The sequence below is a fragment of the Rhopilema esculentum genome, chromosome 20 (genome assembly GCF_057945365.1).
Source record: "Rhopilema esculentum isolate cy_ngs chromosome 20, ASM5794536v1, whole genome shotgun sequence".
NCBI lineage: Eukaryota > Metazoa > Cnidaria > Scyphozoa > Rhizostomeae > Rhizostomatidae > Rhopilema > Rhopilema esculentum.
Window position 1 is genome coordinate 5461805 of NC_142834.1, and position 22028 is coordinate 5483832.

At 35.4% G+C, this 22028-nt stretch overlaps 1 protein-coding gene and 1 long non-coding RNA gene across 2 annotated transcripts; one reads left to right on the forward strand and one right to left on the reverse strand.

Moving 5' to 3' along the window:
* Positions 1-108: 108 nt before the first annotated feature.
* On the forward strand, positions 109-22028 carry LOC135687048 (putative serine incorporator). The gene is made up of 16 exons (XM_065203492.2): positions 109-1151; positions 4719-4886; positions 5333-5511; positions 6318-6397; positions 7255-7348; positions 8185-8222; positions 8651-8727; positions 10976-11072; positions 11968-12063; positions 12218-12332; positions 12474-12511; positions 12755-12899; positions 13826-13991; positions 14758-17262; positions 18990-19087; positions 19925-22028. Exons 1-13 carry the CDS (start codon positions 1119-1121, stop codon positions 13986-13988), a joined length of 1323 nt encoding a protein of 440 aa, XP_065059564.1. The 5' UTR covers positions 109-1118; the 3' UTR covers positions 13989-13991; positions 14758-17262; positions 18990-19087; positions 19925-22028.
* On the reverse strand, positions 4751-10980 carry LOC148957835 (uncharacterized). Its single transcript, XR_016144994.1, has 3 exons — positions 9914-10980; positions 8954-9006; positions 4751-4874 (listed from the first exon to the last, which is right to left on the reverse strand). It is a non-coding gene; the product is annotated as an uncharacterized LOC148957835 (long non-coding RNA).

The following is a 22028-nucleotide window of genomic DNA, read 5'->3' on the forward strand; positions in this document are numbered from 1 at the left end:
TCAAATAGAGGATTTTATTCAGAGTAAACAATACCAGTCATGAAATGGAATATCAACTGATCAAGATCTGAGTTGCGTGATATTCAGATTTAAGCATGAAAATCAGAGAAAGGCAGTACAGTTCTCCCAATAACGCCATAGAGTGCTTAATGACAGATATGTGAATAATTCTTTTAATCCTTCTTTATCAACTGAAAATTTTACCACTCAGCTGAAAAACTGGTGGGTGGCACATACCCCTACATCCCAGTATACTTTTGTTCAACTTTACTGCTTCTGAATGTTTTTATTGTCCTCCCCTTTTCAGACATCACTCGTAACAACAAGTACAAAAAAATAACAATATAACGACATTCCCTTTTGGAATAAAAACTATATGTTTAACCCAGGTGAGCAAAATCAGTGATGCCAATTAAGGTAAAGACTCTTTAAATTCATGTTGACAATATAATTTGTGATGTTCTGGAAGTCCTAGATGCCATACTCTTTGAACTTTTCTTGACTGTTTCATTCAGTTAGTTCTGCAATTGAAGAACTAAAAAAACGCGGAAAAAAATCCCTGCTTACATGCTAATTTTGATGTGATGCTTTCCCAAGGACGGGTTTTAGCAGCAAGGATTGTTCTGATTATGAAGCATGAAAAATATGGGTATTGCTCTATCTCAGTATTCAGTTCTTAAAATAATTACGATAAATAAGTAAATCTTTGCATCATTTTGTTTCTACTGACTACCAACAGATGATTTTCACCGAATGGAAGCAAAATTCACCGAAAACACGAAAATATTGGGGGTTGTGCACCCCCACACCCTAGTAAATCTAACCCAATGCTTTTCAGGCATTGCTTCGTGAATTTATTTTGGTTTTTAATGGAAAAAATTGTCTTGAATACGAAAATAACAGTTTAGAGAAATTATCAAGCAGATATATTTTGAGAATTATAGGACACCCCTTGTGCTCTTTGTCACAATTTCAAAATTGGGATAAAGGTGAGTCATCTGGTTCGAAAGTACGCGGAAAGTGATCTGTTCCTAAGGACGTTGCGTTGGCGCTGTAATGAAAGACCAGCCCTAATAACAACTTATAGGTAGATAAAGTCGATAAACTTTTGCCTGAAGATGGGCTGTATGTTAAGTATTTGTGCTGCCCAAGTAAGTATCTTCTTTCATTTTATTTTACGCATTTATACTCTGCTTACTAAGACTGTAAAACTCACATTGTGCATGTATGAGTAGTCTCTCTCGACGAGTTGCGTCAAAACAAGGCCTAAACAATAAAATTTCTCTACATCCTCTTCAAAATAAATAAAAGTGAATATAATGAAAATTTAATATTCTTACCCTTCATAAAATTTCTGCCGAAGTCTAAACTTTTACTTTGAGCTGTATAAAAGATAATGTAATACGCAAAATTTTGTGTAATACCTAAAATTTTATAAGAAGATAAAAATACTTCAGGCATGCGTTCCAAGTTTTCTAGCTATTGTGAGAACTATTGTGTTAAGACTTCCAAGCTATTGTGAGAACAAATGCTATGCCATAATGGTCTTTTTGCTCCTTCAGCTCCCACTGTGCGTAAAAAGAAAAGATGCATCTGAATCTATCTGTCAAACTCAAATTTATTCTGTAGTAAATGGATTTAATTGCAATTTAATAGTATTGCAACCAGAGAAAGGTTACACAATACACAGATTTAGATTATAAAAAAGAAGTAAAACTGCTTAAGGATTATAAATTTTGAAAATGGCACGAATTTGCATTGCAGTACAAAAACTTTTTGATTATAAAATTGTATTGATTATCATTGTGACATCCATATAATTTTGACAACATTGCAGCAACTTGCTGGTAATTAGATTAAGTTGAAATGCTAATTGCAAGTGAAGCTTCTTGTGATTTCTTATTTCTTTATTTTGAGGGCTTAAAAGAAGATTTGTTAGGAGAATCAACATGTAACTTGTTGCCAGAGACACTTTGTTCAAATTTGGAAGTTGAACCAAGATTTAAAACATGTTAACTTGCTCTTTCCTCCACCTAAAAGAGACACTGCAGACCATTAAGAAAAATGGGGGTCTAAAAATGTGGGGGCTAAAGCTGAATAAAAAGAAACTTCACTGGTAGTTCATTTCTTAATATTTTGTATATTTTGTAAGTGGGAGGGAGGAGGCTAAATTCCCCAGCCCTCCTGCTCTGCATTGCTTGTAGAATATAAAATTCTAAAAAGTAGTTTCATAGATCTTGATTTCTTCTGTTCTTTGATCTTGGATTCTGAATGTCACACTACCAATACCTTTTCCAACTTCCTGTTAGCCTTTCTACTGAAAGGCAGCAGGCATACGTTATTGCAAGCCTTCCTGGGAATAAAGTAGCAGAAGTGTGGCATTTTGCACCCCCAGGCTGTTATAGACGTGTGATTGAGTGCTATTGGTGTTTTCTACAAAGGTTTAAATAACATATATGAAGCCATAAAAAGTCATTTCTTGAGTTCTCTTACGCAACAATAAATATTTCTGTTGGCATTGGGATCTTTACTATGTCTAAATTGATGTTTTAGACGTAGTTTCTTGGCAATCCCTCTTGCCGTCAACCACAGTGGCAGTCTTCAGGAAACCCTTTAGAAATGTTTATATTTTGGCCCCTAATTTGAATCATGTTTCGTCAAAAGGGACTTTAAAACAATTTTGAAAACGACACAAACATTTCAGTGCAAACTCTTGAACCAGAACAGTTATATTACAGATTTCCCTCTATTTGAATCCAAAGCCTTGTTATTCTGTTTTCAAGTGTAACCCTTGAACATGTCATGCCTTTATCACAACCTGCCGTTTTCCAACTGATTTTCATTTTGTGTTAGTCAAAAAAACGGGCATGCTTTTTCCGTTTTCAAATGAAAACGATACAACATTGAGTAATCTCTGGTACGTGAAAATAATTGAGTAAAATCTGATATTTTGCACACAACTTGCTCCAAATCTTTGCTTATTGTCACATATTGCTTATTGTTGTGGACTTAAATTGTATAGCCTTAAATGTCACCCTTGCTCCATTCAGGAGTGTAGAGAGCTCTTTTGTGACACCTTTACTTTTCTTTGCTGAAATTTATAAGGTACTGCAGGCCTGGCTGTTTGTATTTTTATAGGTGAGCTGTGAATTACTCCCCTCATTATCAGAAACATATAGAATGTACTTTGAAGACAATCGACAGATGACTTAATAAGCTCCTTTAGTATCTGTCGGTTGCTTTCAATAGCCTCAGTCAGGAGTATGCTGTTTTACTTCTTTCAATGTGTATTTGCTTTAACGGTGACTCAGGCACCCCCTTTACTTGAAGAAGTTACATAAAACAGACTCTTTCCGTGTTATGTAAAGCTGGCACAACACAAAAACAACAATTCTCTTGCAAAACAATCTTTTTGTTGCACAGAATTTGTAAATGGCTTTGAAAAACAAATTTTGAAACAAACTTAAGTTATACGTCTAGCACTTTTCAGAGAATAAAACATCAGAACATAGATGGAAAACTCTATGCTAGATACCCAGTTTTGGATCGAAATAGGCTAATCAGAAAGCGCGAGCACATGACTGTTGAGGTTGTCCAATCAGTGCCGCTTTCCTATTGAAAATGTTACCACCGGAGTCCTAAGGTGAAAGCGAACTCACTTATGTCTACACAAAAGCGGTTAGTCATGTTTATATAGTAGATAGATTCACAAACTGCTAGATGGAACGATGATCATGCTTTGCCAATAATGCGAAACATGTTGCCGTTATAGTTTTTCACCCAATCTGGGTTTTTCAGCTGGATAGTGGAATTCCATGTTTTGGTTGTCATTTTTGATCTGCAAGACAGAGTACCCTGTTTTCTTTGAGGGATAGTTTTACTTCTATTGCTGGAAGGGACCTACTGTCTTATTATATCCCCAATCTACAATTCCTACCAATTTCTTTGACTTTCCTTCCAAAAATATTCCTGTTTTCTTAAGATTGAAAGTTTTTAATCACTACAAACTTTCCTTTCAGTTAACTATCCTTTTCCAAATAGATCGAAGTTTATGCCTATCATAACAAAAACCGCCCAACAAGCAAAAAGTTTATTGCAAAAAATGCAATGATAGGATAAATCGCTGTTACAAAAATAAACGAATTAACCCTTGTACGTTTTCATAATTCTCTGAATAGGAAATTTTAGGGGAGCCATTCTTCCCTCATGTTCTGTTTAGGAGAGCAATTCATAGCTCGCCTCAGGTTGCGAGGGGAACGTGGAGGCGCGAGCTATCGCTCGCCTCAAACGGCTAGGCCTGTACTGTGGTGTATCATGGGGAGAGAATTATTATGCTATATTGGGAGGCCTCTTTTTGGCAGCCAGAGTTATCATATAGATAGATACCCTATTAGGCCTCCTGTTGGTATCTGATGCTTAAAAAAGCATGACTTTTAGAAAACCTCAGTAGAACATGTTGTAATTGTTGTAAGTTTATTTTAAATCGACATAAAAACAATAGCCAACAATATATACATATATATATATACAAGGTAAACTGGTCGAAATCAAACAGAAGAACATCAGTTAGACATAAGATATTAGGATTGTTTAAAAGCAAAATTGTATTGATTGTAGATGCTAGCATTTTATTAGGATCTTTGGCTTACTTAAATAAGATTTATTTTACAATTGATATCTCTTTTTACTTTTTTATGATCTTTTTCATTTAATTCAAGGCTGCTTGTTGCTGCTGTGGGGCAGCGTGCAACCTTTGCTGTGCCTGTTGTCCATCAGCACCAAGTTCTCTAATGACAAGACTTATGTACTCGTTCTTTCTCATACTGGGAATCATAGCTTCTGGAATTCTACTTTCTCCAAGTGTTGCTGATACACTAAAAGAGAAGGTAGGAAAAGAAACAGATCACAACACATGCCCTTTAAATCTTTGGCAATCCATAATTTAAGTATGTTATTGATTGGCATAAATGAGTTCAAAGCACTTAGCAACTTTTGAAAAATATTTGGTTTTTTGAACCTGTTTTTTGTGGAGAAGTTATAATTCATAAAGCAGAACCTTTCCAAAATTTGCTGTTTTTCAATATTTGTGAAGAAGATTAAATTAAACTTTAAAAAGAGAAACTGATGGTTTCTTATAAAGGCTGTAGCTTTGTTTGCCTATTAAGCAGATTTTCAAAACTTTGATTGCGTGATCCAATTGATCTAGCAAGCAGCTTGTCAGCTGCTCTTTGACTTTATCTAGAATGTATATAATTGTATATTTCTGTAATTTCAATGTGGTACAGGTATCTTTTAATTTCTATTCCAGCAAGTGACTCTGTTCTGCTTCTAGGTGCCTTTTTACTCCAGTGCCTGTGACAAAATTGGTGCTGGAAATGATTGTGAACATATGTTTGGCTATGGCGCAGTGTATAGAGTATCATTTGGATATGCTGCCATGTTTGTGATATTGATGATTATCATGTTTGGTGTGAAAGATTCTAAAGATTGTAGAGCAAGTCTCCAAAATGGGTACACAATTATTCTTAACACTATTAACTTTCTCAATAATATTTGATGGTTTGAGCTGCACAATTTTATATATGCTTCATAGATATATTTTTGTAACTCCTTGCACTAAGTAGAATAAGTATAATTTGGAATAGGATTCTTGGTTGATGAATGACAGACAATAAATGTTCTATAGCCCCGTAACCAAAATTTTTTGGGTAGCTCTGTATATCCTGTATAGTGGCACCAGCATATTGTCACATGAGGATGTATTTTGTTTTTTCTCGTTTTTCACAGCCAACTGCCATGTTTCCTATTTTAATTTTTATTTCTACGAATCATGGCTTAAGTGTTAGCTGACCATAGGTCAGAGTGGGGATAATCCTTGTACCATTTAACCATTGAGTATGATTGTTGCCTAGTATCGATTTTAAGAAAAAGATCTTCTCTTTAGGCAGTTTGTTTTCCTACACAAGGGACATTATGTGGATAATTATCATTGTGGGATAAAGAGAGCAGATTAAAAATTTGCAAAAGTGAATAGAAATGCTCCTATTAAGATTATTGGATTCCCAGTTACCTTCCGAATGCTTATTGCAGTCAAATATTGTACAATCGATTCATGTTCTGCAAAACCATGCATCTTCCATTTTTGAATTTTCCTTTTCGATAATTATTAATGATATTTTATTTTCTCATAGTTGATTTGCCCTATTAATTGGTAATATTTATCAAGCAATAGTATATATCAAAATATTTATAGGCCAAACATTCACAACCAACACTCATATTTCCTCCCTTCACTCATAGTTTTGTTATCCTTCTAGATTCTGGTGTTTCAAATTTCTTGCATTAATTGGTCTTATTGTGGCTGCATTCTTCATCAAGCATGAAAAGTTTAATGAAGGTGTGTTGCATCCCACAGTTGTTAGTAAGGCAATAATTATATAAGAGTTTCAGTTTATTTGAGTTTCAACCAAAATTAATGTCTTCAAGGAAGTTGGTAAGCTTTCTTTAGCATGCTTCTAAATCTTTTTAGAACAGAATGCAAGAATCATTTGAAAAGTGATTGGTCAACATAATCTTTAAGAATCATTTTAATATGCCCATTTCAATTATAGAATACAATGAAGTAGCCTACTTTAAGGGCCATCTCAACTGATATTTTACATGCTTTTTTAAAAAAACAGGACAGCAAGTTTCCCCAAACTCTCTGGCCAAATTATTGGCATGGGCTTTTGACTGCTCTTGCAAAAATGGTTCACTCACAAAAGCAATTATGGAAAATTCAATGAGGTCTACCTCCTTGTAGCAAAATTAGCTAATATATAAGTTTTGGCATTCCTGAATAAAAGATCACAATTCTAATGAAAACAAAACATTATTGCTTCATTTTTCATTTATATATCATTATAACTTATAAAAAAAATCAAAAGTTAGGCATTTGTTGACAATTAATACCCTAGTACCCCCTTAGGCTCTAGAGGGCTACTCCTTTAACAAATGTTTTTGGACAGATGATTACCCTCATAAGCTCATCCACGTGGGCAGTTCAATGCCTGTGTGAAAATTTCTTCATGAAAAGGCCTGCCCTATCCCCTATGTTGCCTCCTTCCCTGATATTTGGATATATTTGTTGGATTCTAGTAAAGGAATAATTGGGTTTTTAGTCATCTTATGCCAAGAAAGTATGGCAGTATTTAGCTATATAAATTGGCAAATTTTATTTTTGTTTTATACTTTACATTCTCTTCACCTTTCTAGTGTGGATGTACATTGGAATGATTGGTGGCTTGCTCTTTATATTATTTCAAATTATTTACTTGGTTGATTTTGCACACAGTTGGAATGAGAGCTGGTAAATATTTTTAGTTCTTCTGGTCAATCTATAACATATATTTTCAAAAAACCTCAAATATTTCTTGTCAAAATGTCATCAGAATATTAAATCATGAAAATTACTGTTTATGGGTTGTCACAAAGTGCTTGATGCTGTACAGGCAGGGCTGTGCATGCTTTTGATGTACAGAAAAGGATGGTTCTAAGTTGATATATTTACAGTTTTTTTCTTTCTTTCTTTGTTTGCCTTTTTATAATACAATTGTTTTAGTCTTATGCTGTAACATGGGCTAGCCAGTTACAAGCTACATATGTATTAGATCGGTCTGTAATTGTAGTTTCATGGAATTGACAATGAAAATTTTTCATTAAGTGTGATTATTGAAAAGTGAAATCTTCAATCCAAACTAATTATTTACGGTTTTCATGGTCAGCAACTGTGAGAAAAACCATTGAAAATATAAGAAATTAAATGCCAAACCCATAATTTTTACAACTTTAATGGTATTATCCAGAAGATAGATAGGCACATTTACTACTGTTCATAGATATAGCACTAATTGTATGCTGATATTTATCTTTTTCAAGGCTTCCTCAGAGCTACATATCTTGAGAAGATTTCCATTAATTTAGTAGCTCTTAAGATGCCGTGTATGGGCAGAGGCGAAATATCATTGATCTATGTGCTAGTGTGTTGCGTTATTGCTAATCCCTTTCGCCTTTGCAAGACTTTTTAATCTTGTCAAACAAACGAGATACCTTTGCCTTTTTGCTTTTTGTTCGTTTGTTTATGCTACACGAAGTTACCAGGCACCTGGTCCTGCAATAATAAAATTTTATCAATTTGTGTTTTAGGACAAAAAAGGCTGAAGAGAATAGCTTTTGGTATACAGGTTGGTTATATTCATTTTTGTTCAATTTTGGGGTGTTTTTCATCTCTTATTCTTTTTTAAAGAAAATTGGACGTGTTTTTTAAACCTATATGTTTATGCAACTTTTTCATTGTTTGTTGATGCCAAAGAATTGTTTCTTTTCTACTGAGAACAACATATTGATCATCAAGCTATACAAAGTTGTATTTTCGAAATTGTTTTTCTGCTTTCCAATTTTTGACTACTGATTCACAGTAGTGTTGTCTGGTCGCAATGTAATTTCTTTTTGCTATAAAAAGCAAATCTAGCATTTTCTCTTCTTATTCATGATTTTTTGCGAGTGCTTCATTTTTTTAAACCTGTTTTAAACGTTCTCCTTACTTTTGCAAAATATTGATTCAGTTCTAAAGTTAAATGACATTTTAGATTGATTTATTTTATTCTCGTAGCGTTGTTTATATTCATGCTGATTTTCTATGCCGCAACACTGGGTGGGATCATTGTTATGTATGTCATGTTTACCGAGGTGAGGACTCTCAACCAGCTTCATAAATCATAGGTTTATCGCTGCACAATTGTGTCAAAGTTTTGTCAAAAGGACTCAAAAGGATGTTCCTAGTAAGATTCGACAATTGGGCATAATGTGACGACCTACAGAACTGTAACAAATTGTGGGAGATTTGAGAATGCTGAGGGTCGTAATGTTTCCTGCAAAAATACTTGTCAAACAAAATTCGTCAAGCTTCATTTACCAAAACTTGTGAAACTTCGTTTGGCATCTTCAAATCATTACGTTCAGATGTATCTAAAAAAACCAGAGAGAATGAAACAAACTTTCGCAGAAAATCAGAATAAACACAAAAAATCAATATGTTTTGGCAGCTATCTTGTTTTACCTTATATGTTGACTTTGTCATCTGACTCCATCTTGTGGCTCCATCTACAATTTTAACGCTTTTTCGCAGTTGAAAAGTTTGTAAACGTCGACTTTTGATGCATACAAAATAATTTTGCCTATAAAGAATGCTCTCATCTGCAGCTGCTGTAACGTTTTTCAGTTGTTCATTGGATTCAAAAGAGTTCATATCGAGCAATTTCGGGGGCACACCAGGATTCTCATAGAAATTCACGGGGAGGGTACCAGGATTATTTTTTGTTGATAAGTTGCGAGCTGTTTTTTGTGGAACGCACTGTCCAAACTCTCCACGCCACTTCTTCATTTTTCACTGCTCTCTGCTGATAACGAGACTGGCTTGATTCTGGGTGCCATGGGTAACTCATTAAATTGGACTTCAGACGAAACTTTAGGATAATATGAGTCAGCATGTGTAAAATAATCAAAACAGCAATGACACTGCTTTTTCAGCCTTTCCCTTTCGGTTTTTGGAAATTTTCTGTCGAAGTCTAACTGTAGAGGCATATCAAGACCTCCAGCCCGCATTTCCGAAATTTTCTTTATTTTCTTTAGTTTAAAAATGATCTGAAATTTTCATTTCTTACCAACCAGTCATCGCTGAGAATTTATCAATTTGGTGAAAACATCTTTCCACATCTCTTGCACTGTCCTTTGAGTTGGGGACGGATTTCATATTCAGCAGTTTTAATGTAAATTTATAAATTTGCAATTCTTCACATCTTTCATTTACACCATGAAAAATTTTTAATCTACTCTTGAACTTTAATAAGACAATATCATGGCTAGTGAGTTTTACCTCGAAACACCACTTGATGTCTGGCTTCTCCTTTCCATTTCTGTTCATTTCCATTTCCATTGCAGTAACGCGCACTATAGCAGTGAGTAGCGACTCGGTATCCACAGACATCTCTCGTGCTTAACCACTTGATGACCTCGTCCTATTTTTGGAGATCAGTGACTCGTCACCTCAGGGGGTAAACTAAGTCTAATTTTGGACGGGTACGTGTCATTTCGGTTGAAATTTTGGGCCCATAATTCCGCAAATGTCTGAAAAATGTGACCCATAATTCCGCAAATATGATGAAAACTATACCCATAATTCTGCAGAGCAAATAAAATTTTTAAATCACATAAAAATTAAATCACATTTTTTTTATATCTTACAAACAAACCTTGCTATGCTCTAGTAGCATACACGTCATCTACCGGCTTTTTTCCGTCACTATTTTTATAAAAACAAGAACAATGTTCTGTTTTTGGTAATTTGAAGCTCGAGTGTTTATAATGATGTTCTCATGTGTCATGTTAAACAAAACAGAGAAAATATTAGCAGCTAACAACCGTGCTACGAAAAATTTCACGCAAAATTGTTATTTAGTGGTATTGGAAATATATTATACATAAGAGAAAATTTACAAAGCACATTGTTATTTTTTCTAAATTTCCATTTGAGACTGGACATGTTCTTAATTTGGTTTTTGGCAAACAGTGTCCGGGTGTTCTTGTGAATTGTGTCTGACTTTTTTCTCAGCAATTTCGTCCACTACGACAAAACGCATCCTTGGTCATACAGTCGTTAAAATCTTCCGAACCCATGTAGGTGCAGCCTTGGTACTGTAGAACAAGTCTTGTCACAATAAGATGTTGGATTGAGCGCTTAAAGTTTTCTGAGAATTACAGGTTTTTATTCATAGGACAAAGTACAATCCTTCTCTATGAATATAAGATTGAGGTGCCCAATGGACAAAGTGGCATTCTCGTCTTGGGTTATCGTATTCATGGATAGTTTAAAAATGAGAAATGCGTGTTTTTACATTCTGTAGTATGCAGCTATTATTCCTGTTTTTGCATGTTCTAGAGTTCGTCGTGCAATTTAAACAAAGCCTTCATCAGCCTGACTCTGGTGCTTTCCGTTGTTATATCCGTGTTATCAATTCTTCCAAAAGTGCAGGAAAGTAAGTGTTACTTCCGTTTTAAATTTTATAAAAACCTATCTTGTCTACTTGGTTACGTATCGATCTAAAATTGTTCTCGTGTATAAGTGAAATGAAGGAACGTTCAAATTCTGCCTATAACATCCTTTATTTGTTATTTGCAACCAAGTTCGAATCTAGAAATAACAGGCTAGCTAGACTGTTAGCAACAATCTGCTTTGGGTGTAAGAGCCTCGACTCCAAAGAAACAAATAGAGAAAATATAACAGACAATAAGGAAGAGAGAAAAGATGAAACCTCTCTACTCCCCTCCCCTCCCGATTTCTGCTTCTTACCTCTTTCAGTTGTGTATCGTATGAGGTTCTAGTGCCTAGGGTAGAATTAATCATGTGTGTAGTGTCTTGTGAATGTGTTCCCTGTGTATTTGATACAGGCAGCAAAGTTTAGGCATTTCACATAGTGATCATCAATTAAGTTAACGTTTCATTAGCTTTTCCAAAAGCCCCCTTTTCCCCCAATGCGTTGTATCACTTAGAGCTTCAGTGACAGCTGAACGTATTTTGGTCCTGCAGAATTTGTTCTGTGTGGCAACATAAATGCTTATGCACAGCAGGCATGCTTTGCAAATATATTTTCGAAACAGCCCTTATATCTTACGGCTTAAAAATACAAAATACAGCCCATTTCTCCTCGTGCTTTCAAAAATTCGGCTGTCTCATAGCATGCCGGGTGCAAAAGTTCCTGTAAACGTTTCCTGTGCTACTCACCAATGTGTAATATCGAATTAAGCAGCTAGCTTACCCATTCATTTCTACTTTCATGAAATGTATTTTAATACACAAGTGCTCCTGTGTCCTGGATGTCGAGAATATTTTTTTTCGTAGGGTACAATTTTACCTGTTTTGTTATGTTTTAGAATGTCCAAGATCAGGATTGCTTCAAGCATCACTTGTTTCCATGTTTGCTGTGTACTTGACATTTTCTGCAGTTTCAAGGGAACCGCTCAAGAAAGGTATCATAAAGCTGTCCTTTCATTTGCTATATTGATTCTTTTTATCTGACTGTTTATATTCTTATATATGAGCCAAAAAAGTGAAATCTTTTGCGAATCAATTTGCTGTGCATCATTTATTAGCCTCTTTTAGCCTCGGGTCTTTTTATTGTAGAAAACGATGGTTCCACGTTGCTATGTGGACAAGGACTCTCAACTGTACACAAAGCAAACAATGCGATGACGTCCGTTGGCATAATTATCGCTGTTATCACAATTATGTATGCAAGGTAGGGCTCATTATTTTGCAGGTTGTCGTACATTCTGGTAAACCAAAATGATTGTTTTAATTCAAGTTTTCTTTCAAAAATCAATGTATAGAATTATCTGTCATTTTTTTCGTTTTCTTTAATCTTCGTTTCTATTTTTAGTGCAAAAGGAGCCAGTAGTCCTGATGAGAGCTCGGCAGGTATGCAAATGCTTGGGGCTTGACGTGGTATAACTAGTCGAGTAAATGACAAAAAATGCTGATTGCTTTCAATGTTCCTTTTCTGTAGGTCTATCTGGATTACTCTTTCTTTAATCTTCGAAGTGCCAAACGTAGTTAGTGAATTGTCCACTTGTTATACAATAAATTTGATACTGGTAGAGAGCAGGCAGAGTATTGTTTTAATCCAACTCCGATTTATGAATCTTCATTTTCATGCTTTAGGAATTGGGCATGAAGAAGATCAGAAACCTGTCCAGAAGGTTGTCGATGATGAAGAAAGTGGCGTAAAGTATAGCTACAGCTTGTTCCACTTTGTCTACTTCCTTGGTGTTTTGTATATCATGATGACATTGACGAACTGGTTCAAGTAAGGACCCCTTTGTTAATCTGCATCTTTTCTCACCCAATTATCTTGTTAATGCTTGTGGTGTAGCGGGTAAGGACCCCTTTGTTAATCTGCATCTTTTCTCACCCAATTATCTTGTTAATGCTTGTGGTGTAGCGGGTAAGGACCCCTTTGTTAATCTGCATCTTTTCTCACCCAATTATCTTGTTAATGCTTGTGGTGTAGCCTACCCTAAACCTTTCTTCCGCCAATTTCTGCCACTGCGCAGACTGATGACGCTCAGAAAAAGCTTCCAATGGGCTAGTCAATTCTTTTTTGATCATCACGTTAGAAAAAGTATCAAAAATGCAAGATTACTGAATTTTGTATATTGCTGGCTTCAAATGCATGCTTGGCTCCTCTGATTCTTTACACTTTTTTTATTCGTATATCACTGCCTAAATTTGCAGTTATTTTTTATGTATTTAATCCTTGACAATGCTGTGTGCTGTGATGAGATTTATATGTGCAAAATAGATACAATGTTTAGTTAAATATGGCACCGTTAGAAGTCTTCGAAACAACATCTCCAAATTTAAGTTTTAAATTCATAACAATTATTTTAAAATATGATAAATCAAAGTCTGTCTAGTTTCAGAAAATCTTGTTGCTCTGTTCCCTCATTTTTGTATCTCAGTGGGGAAACCTGCAACTCAAATGCATTAACAAAATTCATCCAGCGAAAATTTGTTGAAATTTGTAAATGTTTATGACTTTAAGCCCTTAAGGTCTGACATCAAGTTGAAAAGTAAATAAACTTTGCTTATTAAATTTTTTGTTCACTGCTGTATCTAGGAAGAACTTGGATTACAGTAGACATAAAATTTATTCTCGTTTTGCTTTAAGTAAACGAAGCAATGAAAATAAGCCAGACTTGCTAGTGTTTATCATGTAACTTTGAATTTTAGGCCAACTGAGAGTGGCGATCTCTTAAGTTTTAAACCAAGCTGGCTGAATGTTTGGATTCAGATAGTTTCTGCCTGGCTCTGCTTCGTTTTCTATATCTGGACTTTAATCGCACCATTTGCTTGCCCAAACAGAGACTTTAGCGGTGGCTCTATGGGAGTTTGAATGGTAAGTTTTATAACACGATTTTTATGACAATTATAATTTTGTTAGATCTCGTATTGAGGAATGTAACGGATAAAATGCAAGTAAATTTTGATCACTTGGCTATAGTATTTAAATATGAGACACCATGGCGAATTTCTACAGCAGCTGAAAGGGGGCATCATGCTAAAAACAGAATACACAAAACAAGTAAAGACTTGGATTAACACTAATAGGTCTTTCACGTCCCTCGACAGCTTAAATTGGCACTTGGAAAACTAATATTTTTCAATCAATTTTTGGTGATCTTTGTAATTGTAGAAGGGTTAATATCCCTGTGAATTTCCTGAAGATTCATTCTCTCTTGTTTTGTAGAATTCATTCATTTTTGTAAGACCTGCTTTCCAATCGTCACCATCAAACACAACAATAAATTATCGTGCTAAAAATAGAATACACAAAACAAGTAAAGACTTGGATTAACATTAATAGGTCTTTCACGTCCCTTGACAGCTTAAATGGCCCCTTGGAAAACTAATCTTTTTCAATCAATTTTTGGTGCTTTTTATAATTGTAGAAGGGTTAATATCCCTGTGAATCTCCTGAAGATTCATTCTCTCTTGTTTTGTAGAATTCATTCATTTTTGTTAGACCCGCTTTCCAATCTTCACATTTGGCAAACGCAACTTTTAATATTTCATTTATCCAATTTTTGTGTCTTTTATTTCTTTATTTATAACTTTTGAATCAGCAAATCAGCGTCAGATCTGAAAAATCTCTTTTCATTTAGGTTTGGACATAAACAGCAACGCGAATTGAACTTATTGTAACAATTCAACTTTAAAACGTTTCGTTTGTCCATACGTGCTACCCTGTACCTCAAACGCATCATTAATTACTTTTCATCTCGATTTTATATTTATATACCTGACAAGGTGATCGAATGGAGTACTAGGCCTGTATTTTTAAGCAGTCAATTGTAAAGAAAGACTAAACCAGTGCTGCGAACTGAACATAAAAATTTCTATTGTCAATTCCCCTCTGTAAATAAAGAGCATTAATCGACGCTTTAAGGAGTTTGCTTTTTTTATTTGCAAGGACGACCTTCTAATTTATGACATGAGTGTAAAGCGAAGGAAACTGAATTGATTTTATGAGAGTACTTTGAACCCACGGCGGCTGATTTAAATTCGTATTGAAGCTGCAATGTTTACTATAGATTGCTACTTGAAAACAATTAGGAGGAATTCTCATTCAATCCAGTGCAATCAAGGACATTTTATCGTCGCATTGTGAGCACAAACTGTTTCTACTTCTAACATGCCTGCAAAATGGAATGTTTTCATCATATTTCGCATCTTAAACTGTAAATAAGCATCACTTTTGGGATATATGATCAAGAGCAGATGGAGAACATTAATTTAGGCCTTTTGCAATGCCTGTGTATCACTTGCTTCAGTTCTACATGCACTAAAAAGAAAGGTACGGAAATGGCTTGCGAAGATGTACTATCAGGTATGCAACAGTTTTAAAGGTAATTGGTGATATAGTTTTTAGTAGCGATTTCATTGATAAATCGTATTCCCTGTAATGTAGGTCCGTTAATTTTTATGATAAAAATTGTGATTTTATTTCATTTTTTCCAATTATCGTTATAATTCTAATGATAATAAAAAAGTTCGTTTGAATGAAAGCAGTTCTTGAGTCTGAACTGCTTTCCTAGGGAACGTCATATTCTAAAAATACTTTAATTAATTTACTGAAATTACCTTTGCAACTAAACACAAACAATTAAATATCCTATAATATAATAACTATGAAATCAAAAGCCCATTACGATATAGATCATAACTAAAATGTTTGGGGGATAAATTGCTAGAGTACGGCTAAGCCTCTTTGTTGGGCTGTTCCAGGATCTTGCACCCCTGTAGGATCAGCAGTTGTTATTTTTGAGGCTAAATTAATATTCATTTGTAAGATTCTTGGAACTCTTTCTTGTCAAAAGGAAACTTCATGAATATAGGCTTCTCTTCTTATCGTTAAATCGTTGTTTTCTATTTCTAATCCTGTCATGCCAGTTATTTAAGCTATTCACTGCATTTTTCGATGGTCTGTTCAATTTTCTTTTATTTTCCACATAATTTTTTATTCCTTCGACCGTTAATTAATTTTTTATTGATTGATAAACAAACGTTGATGCATCGTTCTTTTTGTAAATTCATTTTGGCTTAACTTTAATTTACAAAATCTTGTGGTCTATATTTTGTAACATTTATTTATGTATAGCATGCGATATGTATGCTTGTGAATTACAAATACGTAAAAATTACCAGTAGTTACAATAGTTGGTGACTTATGGATATAAAATGCTTTAATAACTTCAAACCAGCGCTCTTTCGTGTCTTCCAAACAACGTTCCTATTTACTCGAAGTTTTTTACATTACACTAAAACCTTTGAATACGTGTGAAACAGATGATAATACAAGTATTTACAGAGGAAGGCCACAGTCACTCGAGGGTGCTTTTTAAGAGGGTCCGCTATTTAACTTATTGTATCGATTTACTAAAAACATAACATTTAAAAAGAATAGTTCATTATAAAATGGGATAAAATCAGTTCACATTGTCCAAAAGCTTTTTTTTTAAATATTAAAGGTATAAAGATACGGTACTTTGTGTGAAATTCTGTCTTTATCAAACACTTTAAGTTATAGATATCTAATTATAGGAAACTCCTTGTTTTTCAACAAGCCCTGAGCGAAAAGAAATTTCTAGCCACTGTTTGGGTTATTGTTTTCATTTCCTTTTTGCTGTTAACATTTTATGTTCACCTTTTGAATTACGCTCATTGAAGCGTTAGACGTAATGTGTTTGTATTGTTCAATCATATCTTGTTTCCACTATCGATGCCTTCTGCTAGTCCTAAGCAGTGCTCAGAATACGTTGCCTTGGAATCTACGCCACCCTTATCTAAGTGAATCAACTTCAACGGTGGTATGAGGTAGGATCATTTACGGTATTCTGCTTGTCCAGCTTGAAGATTATATTCTTTCATTCACTAAGCCTCTTGTGATTAATTTTACTTCAGTCGATAAAGCCAATTTTGCAAAAACGCCAGGGGTTCATGCATCTTTGTATTCGGCATGTTGGCGCATAACTACATACAGTGCTGGCTTCACTCATAGTATCCGGGCTCGTGTTTTTGTTTACTAGAAACCTATTTATCTGTATCGGCATCTCCTTGGGGTGTGACGTAAGGAGCAGACAGATGAAGAGGCGAGCGGAGGAAGATCTGTAAGTTGTTATCCTTATTTTCGAGACAGTTTATAAACAGAACAGGTTCATTTAAATAGTTGTGATGTTCTGTTTATAAGCTGGCCTAGCCTTACGTTCTGTTGCCGAAATCAAAAGTGTTGACGAGTATGCTAAGTTCGGTTTTTGCATTTTCAAGCAGCGAATTATTGTTTTCTTGAATCGTTTTTTTACGCCCGTTTCCTTGTCATCTTTAGGAGAGGAGTATGAGACTGCCAGCGAATTTTTATAGAAAATTTCCAATAGCACTTTCGTCTCCGTAAAATCGCTTTGCAAATCCCCTATTTCTGACTTCTGGAAGGGCAGATCATTTCAAACAGAACGTCCTTCATCATCAATCTTTCCTGATATATCTACGTTATGATTGTTTAGCGATTATTTATATCGCTAAATATTATTACTTATCGAATATTATATAAATTTCAGCAGGTCCCGTGCTACTTCTTATAACACTCATAAAGCAAATACCACTTCAGTTAGTGCCTTTTATTTGCTGCGTTTCACGATGGAGAGATTCTATGGTCGATGACGTCACGCATTATAGTTTTATCAAATAAAGAAATTTATCGAAATATAGATCATTAAGATTTCCTGTTGAAAATTATGAAGTGGATTTTGAATCTTAGGGTTTTTCAATAGGTTTAGCGCAACAAAAGCCACCACCAACCACATTTTAGCTATTAATAGAACTGTTTTGTACGAAGAATGAGAACGTGCTGGTTTCTGTTGCCATCGTTCATTTAAATCGCAATTTCAATGGATCTGCAATGTGGGCAGCATATGTTAGCTGACGTAACGTTTCTTTGGATTTTATATAATGCTGCAAGTAGAGTGGGTGGGAGTGAAAGATGTAAATTGCCTGGTAATTGGCGTTTTATGGGGGGGGGGGGGGGTGGTGGCAACGGTTTTTTAGGTATTTGTTATGCTTGAATAGGAACCCATCTAGTTTTAAAAATCTCTTCCACAAATATCAGGATATCGCTTAAATTGTTTTTGATTGGTTCTCTGCTCGGTGTCTGTCAGATCTATCTTGTAAAAGCACATAATTGTGGGAGGGAGATGTGGAAAAGTGGTAAGACACCACCTCAATCTTTGAGCTTGTCGAAATATTTGATACAATAGCTGTAGCCCCCTCCCTTTTTGGTAAAATATGGTCTTAATTGTGGCTTGAAGGATAACGGCGAGAAAACTAACAAAAACGTTTGCTTGTTTGTCTAGAGCCCCCTCACCCCAAAATGCGTTCTGGGGTCCCTGCATATGAGTCAATTTAAGTCCAGGCTCAATCTATAGGTTGCATGTTTATAATTTTTAGATTCGTAGGGGGCCAAGAAAGCCTCCCGTTAAGATACTTGTTTTTTGTAGGGATGTAAATAGGGTGTACTTGAATGCCATAGCATGCCCCTTTTGTTTGCGTTATCTCTTCCCACTGGAAACTACTTATCATTAGAGCGACCATGTAGATTTTGCTTTGGTAAATTTTCTAATGTTTATCCGAAATCATATCTGCCCTTGTTTTGGGAAATTTGTGTCATTATCTTCAATATCTGAATATACCATGCAACGATGAAGAAAGATCTGTAAGAAATCTGTGAGCTTAGATTGAACGAAATGCGTTATCAGATAGCAAAACAAGGAAATCCAGTAGGCATGAGTGAGGATAAAAAGGAATTCGCAATATCAAATTGATAAACAGAACCTCTAACTTTTAGAGAAACGATATAGTGAATGAAATTCGACAAATCTTCACTGGCTGTATAGGATACAAACAGGAAAGTGACAAGGAATGTGACTTTAACGCTTTTCTTAGGTAAGGAATACATTACATCAAGCTAATTTGCATGCTATCTTCTCTTATTTTAATTCATTTCATTCATATTAACCTTCCCAGAAAAGCATGTATTCAAGAAGGCCCAAACACAAACTAAGTTGCATGCACTGAGTTTAGGCATGTGTATGAAACTCTGGAGGTACTAATATTGCCTTATAATATTGCCTTAAAATATTGCCTTGGTGGACTCAGAGTTGCAAAGCCGCTATTAAGTTGTATATTGTTTTAGGTCGTTGTGACTATTTTTTACTTAAAGAAGGACTACGTCAGCAGAAATTTGATCTTACCCCAGACCTATAAGTAGCACAAAATACAGTCAAATACGCTTTCTCTATGTTGCCTACGTAACTGAGAAAGTACACAGCCAGGGTAGTTTGCTCGTGCCCTTTTAGTATTAAATAAATCGAAGTAGGCTCGCATTGATCGACTGCACACTCTTTGTTGTAGGAATTTTTCTGGTCATATTTTATAGTGCGCATTCAGTGGCACTGGGCACGGTTTCAAACTGTAGTCGGGATGACGGATGTAGCTAGGGAGGATTCCAATGATCCTTGCGCTCGAAGAAACAGTTGAATGTTTCTTGTGATTTTATCATCTAGGTAAACATTCAATCTTACGAGTAGGCAATTCATTGGGGTGCCACAAAAAAGTCGAACAAGATGCAAAAAAATTCCACTGATTCTCAATAACTTTATGAAAGTTATTTGCCAACGCAATTTTAGCAACTGCAGAGCTTGGCAATTGTGACATTTGACTTTTTACAACAGGTCCCTACAACGCCCTGATGTCATCTACATATGTTTTTTTCTATTTTAGATAAATTCAAGTGGCGATTTTTACACCTTAAAGAGTGAAGAACAGGTATCGAAATCAGCTAATCATCTGGAAATGAGTTCAAATGATTCTTCACTGAATGTTCTTTGTGAATCTTTCTTCACAAACATGCGGACCAGATATCATTATTATATGTCTCAAAACCATATAATCCATTACCACATTAATGCCTATATGAACTGCATCTTAGTGATTCCCACAGCGTTTCTCAATTTCTCTGTAATCGTCGTGTTGTTGAAGACTAAAGCATTGAGGGCTCTGTCAAACATACCCATTATTTTTCTGGCTGGCTGGGATTTGCTCACTGCTGTTTTAAGTCAACCTATCTTTGCTGCCTACCTTCTTTACATAACTAAGTTAAAATTCTCATGCGCTCTTATGGGTGCTGTAAAGTATGTATCTGCTATAGTGGCTATGACGTCATCATTCATCGTGGTTGTCATAACAACAGAGAGGTACCTTGCTTTGTTCCATGTCTTTTTTTGGAGCGGGCACATAACACGAAAAATGCTTTTCATCCCTCTGTCATTAATCTGGGTGATACCGTTTGTCCTTTGCATTGTCATGTACGAAGTGAAGCCAATCGCGGGTATAGCTATCTATACGTTTCTTATCCTCTTAGCAATACTTTGGATTTCAGTAAGCTACTTTAAGATGTTCAAACTTATACGTAAAATGCAGCTGCGTGTTATGCCGCGGGATAACGGGAATCAATCGGAGAACGATATCCGCAGCAAACAAGCAAGACTATCTAGATTTACCTTCGCGATCGTGTGCCTTTACCTTGTAATGAACATTCCATATTGTGTATCAGTGATACTGTTATCCACCGTGTTTAAAGATGGTTATTATACCGACGCTGTTAAATGGTACTTTGCTACCTGGCTGATGTGTAATTCCCTTTTAAATCCAATTGTGTACGCATGGCAAAGTCCTCAGATTGGTCGAGGCTTGCTTCGTTTGTGGAGAATGCGAAAAGTATACGCTGGCAGATCGGTGACTTATGACAAGAACGATGCAAGCAAATACAAAACAGACCCCGTATGATATTTCCCCGCGTGTTATATCTATGTATAAATTTAGCACATATTTTTACGTGGACAGCAGAGCGTGTTATGGACGGAGGATGGTTACTGCGGATTGTTTGATATGGTAGGAGCTAGAGTAAAAATACTTCATTGAAAGTTTCAGGAACATGGGAATGCGTGCTGAAGCCCCCGCAGCTCCCCGAAACCCTTTTCTGCAGCCCCATATTCTTCGAATATCAAGGCCGCGTAGTAAAATATTTAACTGGTATACTATCATCCAAGCATTAGTTTATCGTAATTAGTCGACTTACAGTGTTGACAACGAAAAAGGCTGTATCATCACAGTATATATAAAACTTATTTACTGTCTGCGGGTGAAATGGTTTGTGAGACCCAAACAACAGATGGAACTCGACCACTTCAATCTATCATTTTGTGATTATTTTTTCGGTAGAAGCTAAGCCGATATCCAGGGCTTGCCATAAGAGAACTTTCCTAAATCCTGCCTCGCATTTGAAGAAGGCAGAGTATCACTGACCAAGACTGAAAAAGAATAATTCTTTTTAATATTTTCATCAGGCCCTGCGCCAAGACGTGCATTCCCTCATCGTTTGACGAATCACCTTGCAACGTTTGGACGTAATTACTGGGTTGGGTACCTTCCAGTATGTATAAAAAGCATTGTGAGACAGCTTTACAACAGCCGCATGTCCTTCCTCTTTTTTCGCCTGGGCTGGGTCTGTGTTTTATGTCGTCAGCGTAACGATACTTGCCCTTTGAGTACATTTGGCTCTTCACTGAAGTCTATCATAAATCTATCGTAAAGTGAGCGATAAACAGTAGCCTTTGACTAAGACATGTGAGCAAAGATTTGCCATTATTTCTTTGAAGTTGATATTCAGCATTAAAACTGACGGAATCAATTATTTGACTGATAAACAAAATTTCAATCAATTATTACAGCATTCAATAATGTACTATTTATTGCAATAATATTATTTCTAAATATTGAAGGTATCACAAAACATAAAGCAACTTGATAATACTTTGTTCTTCTA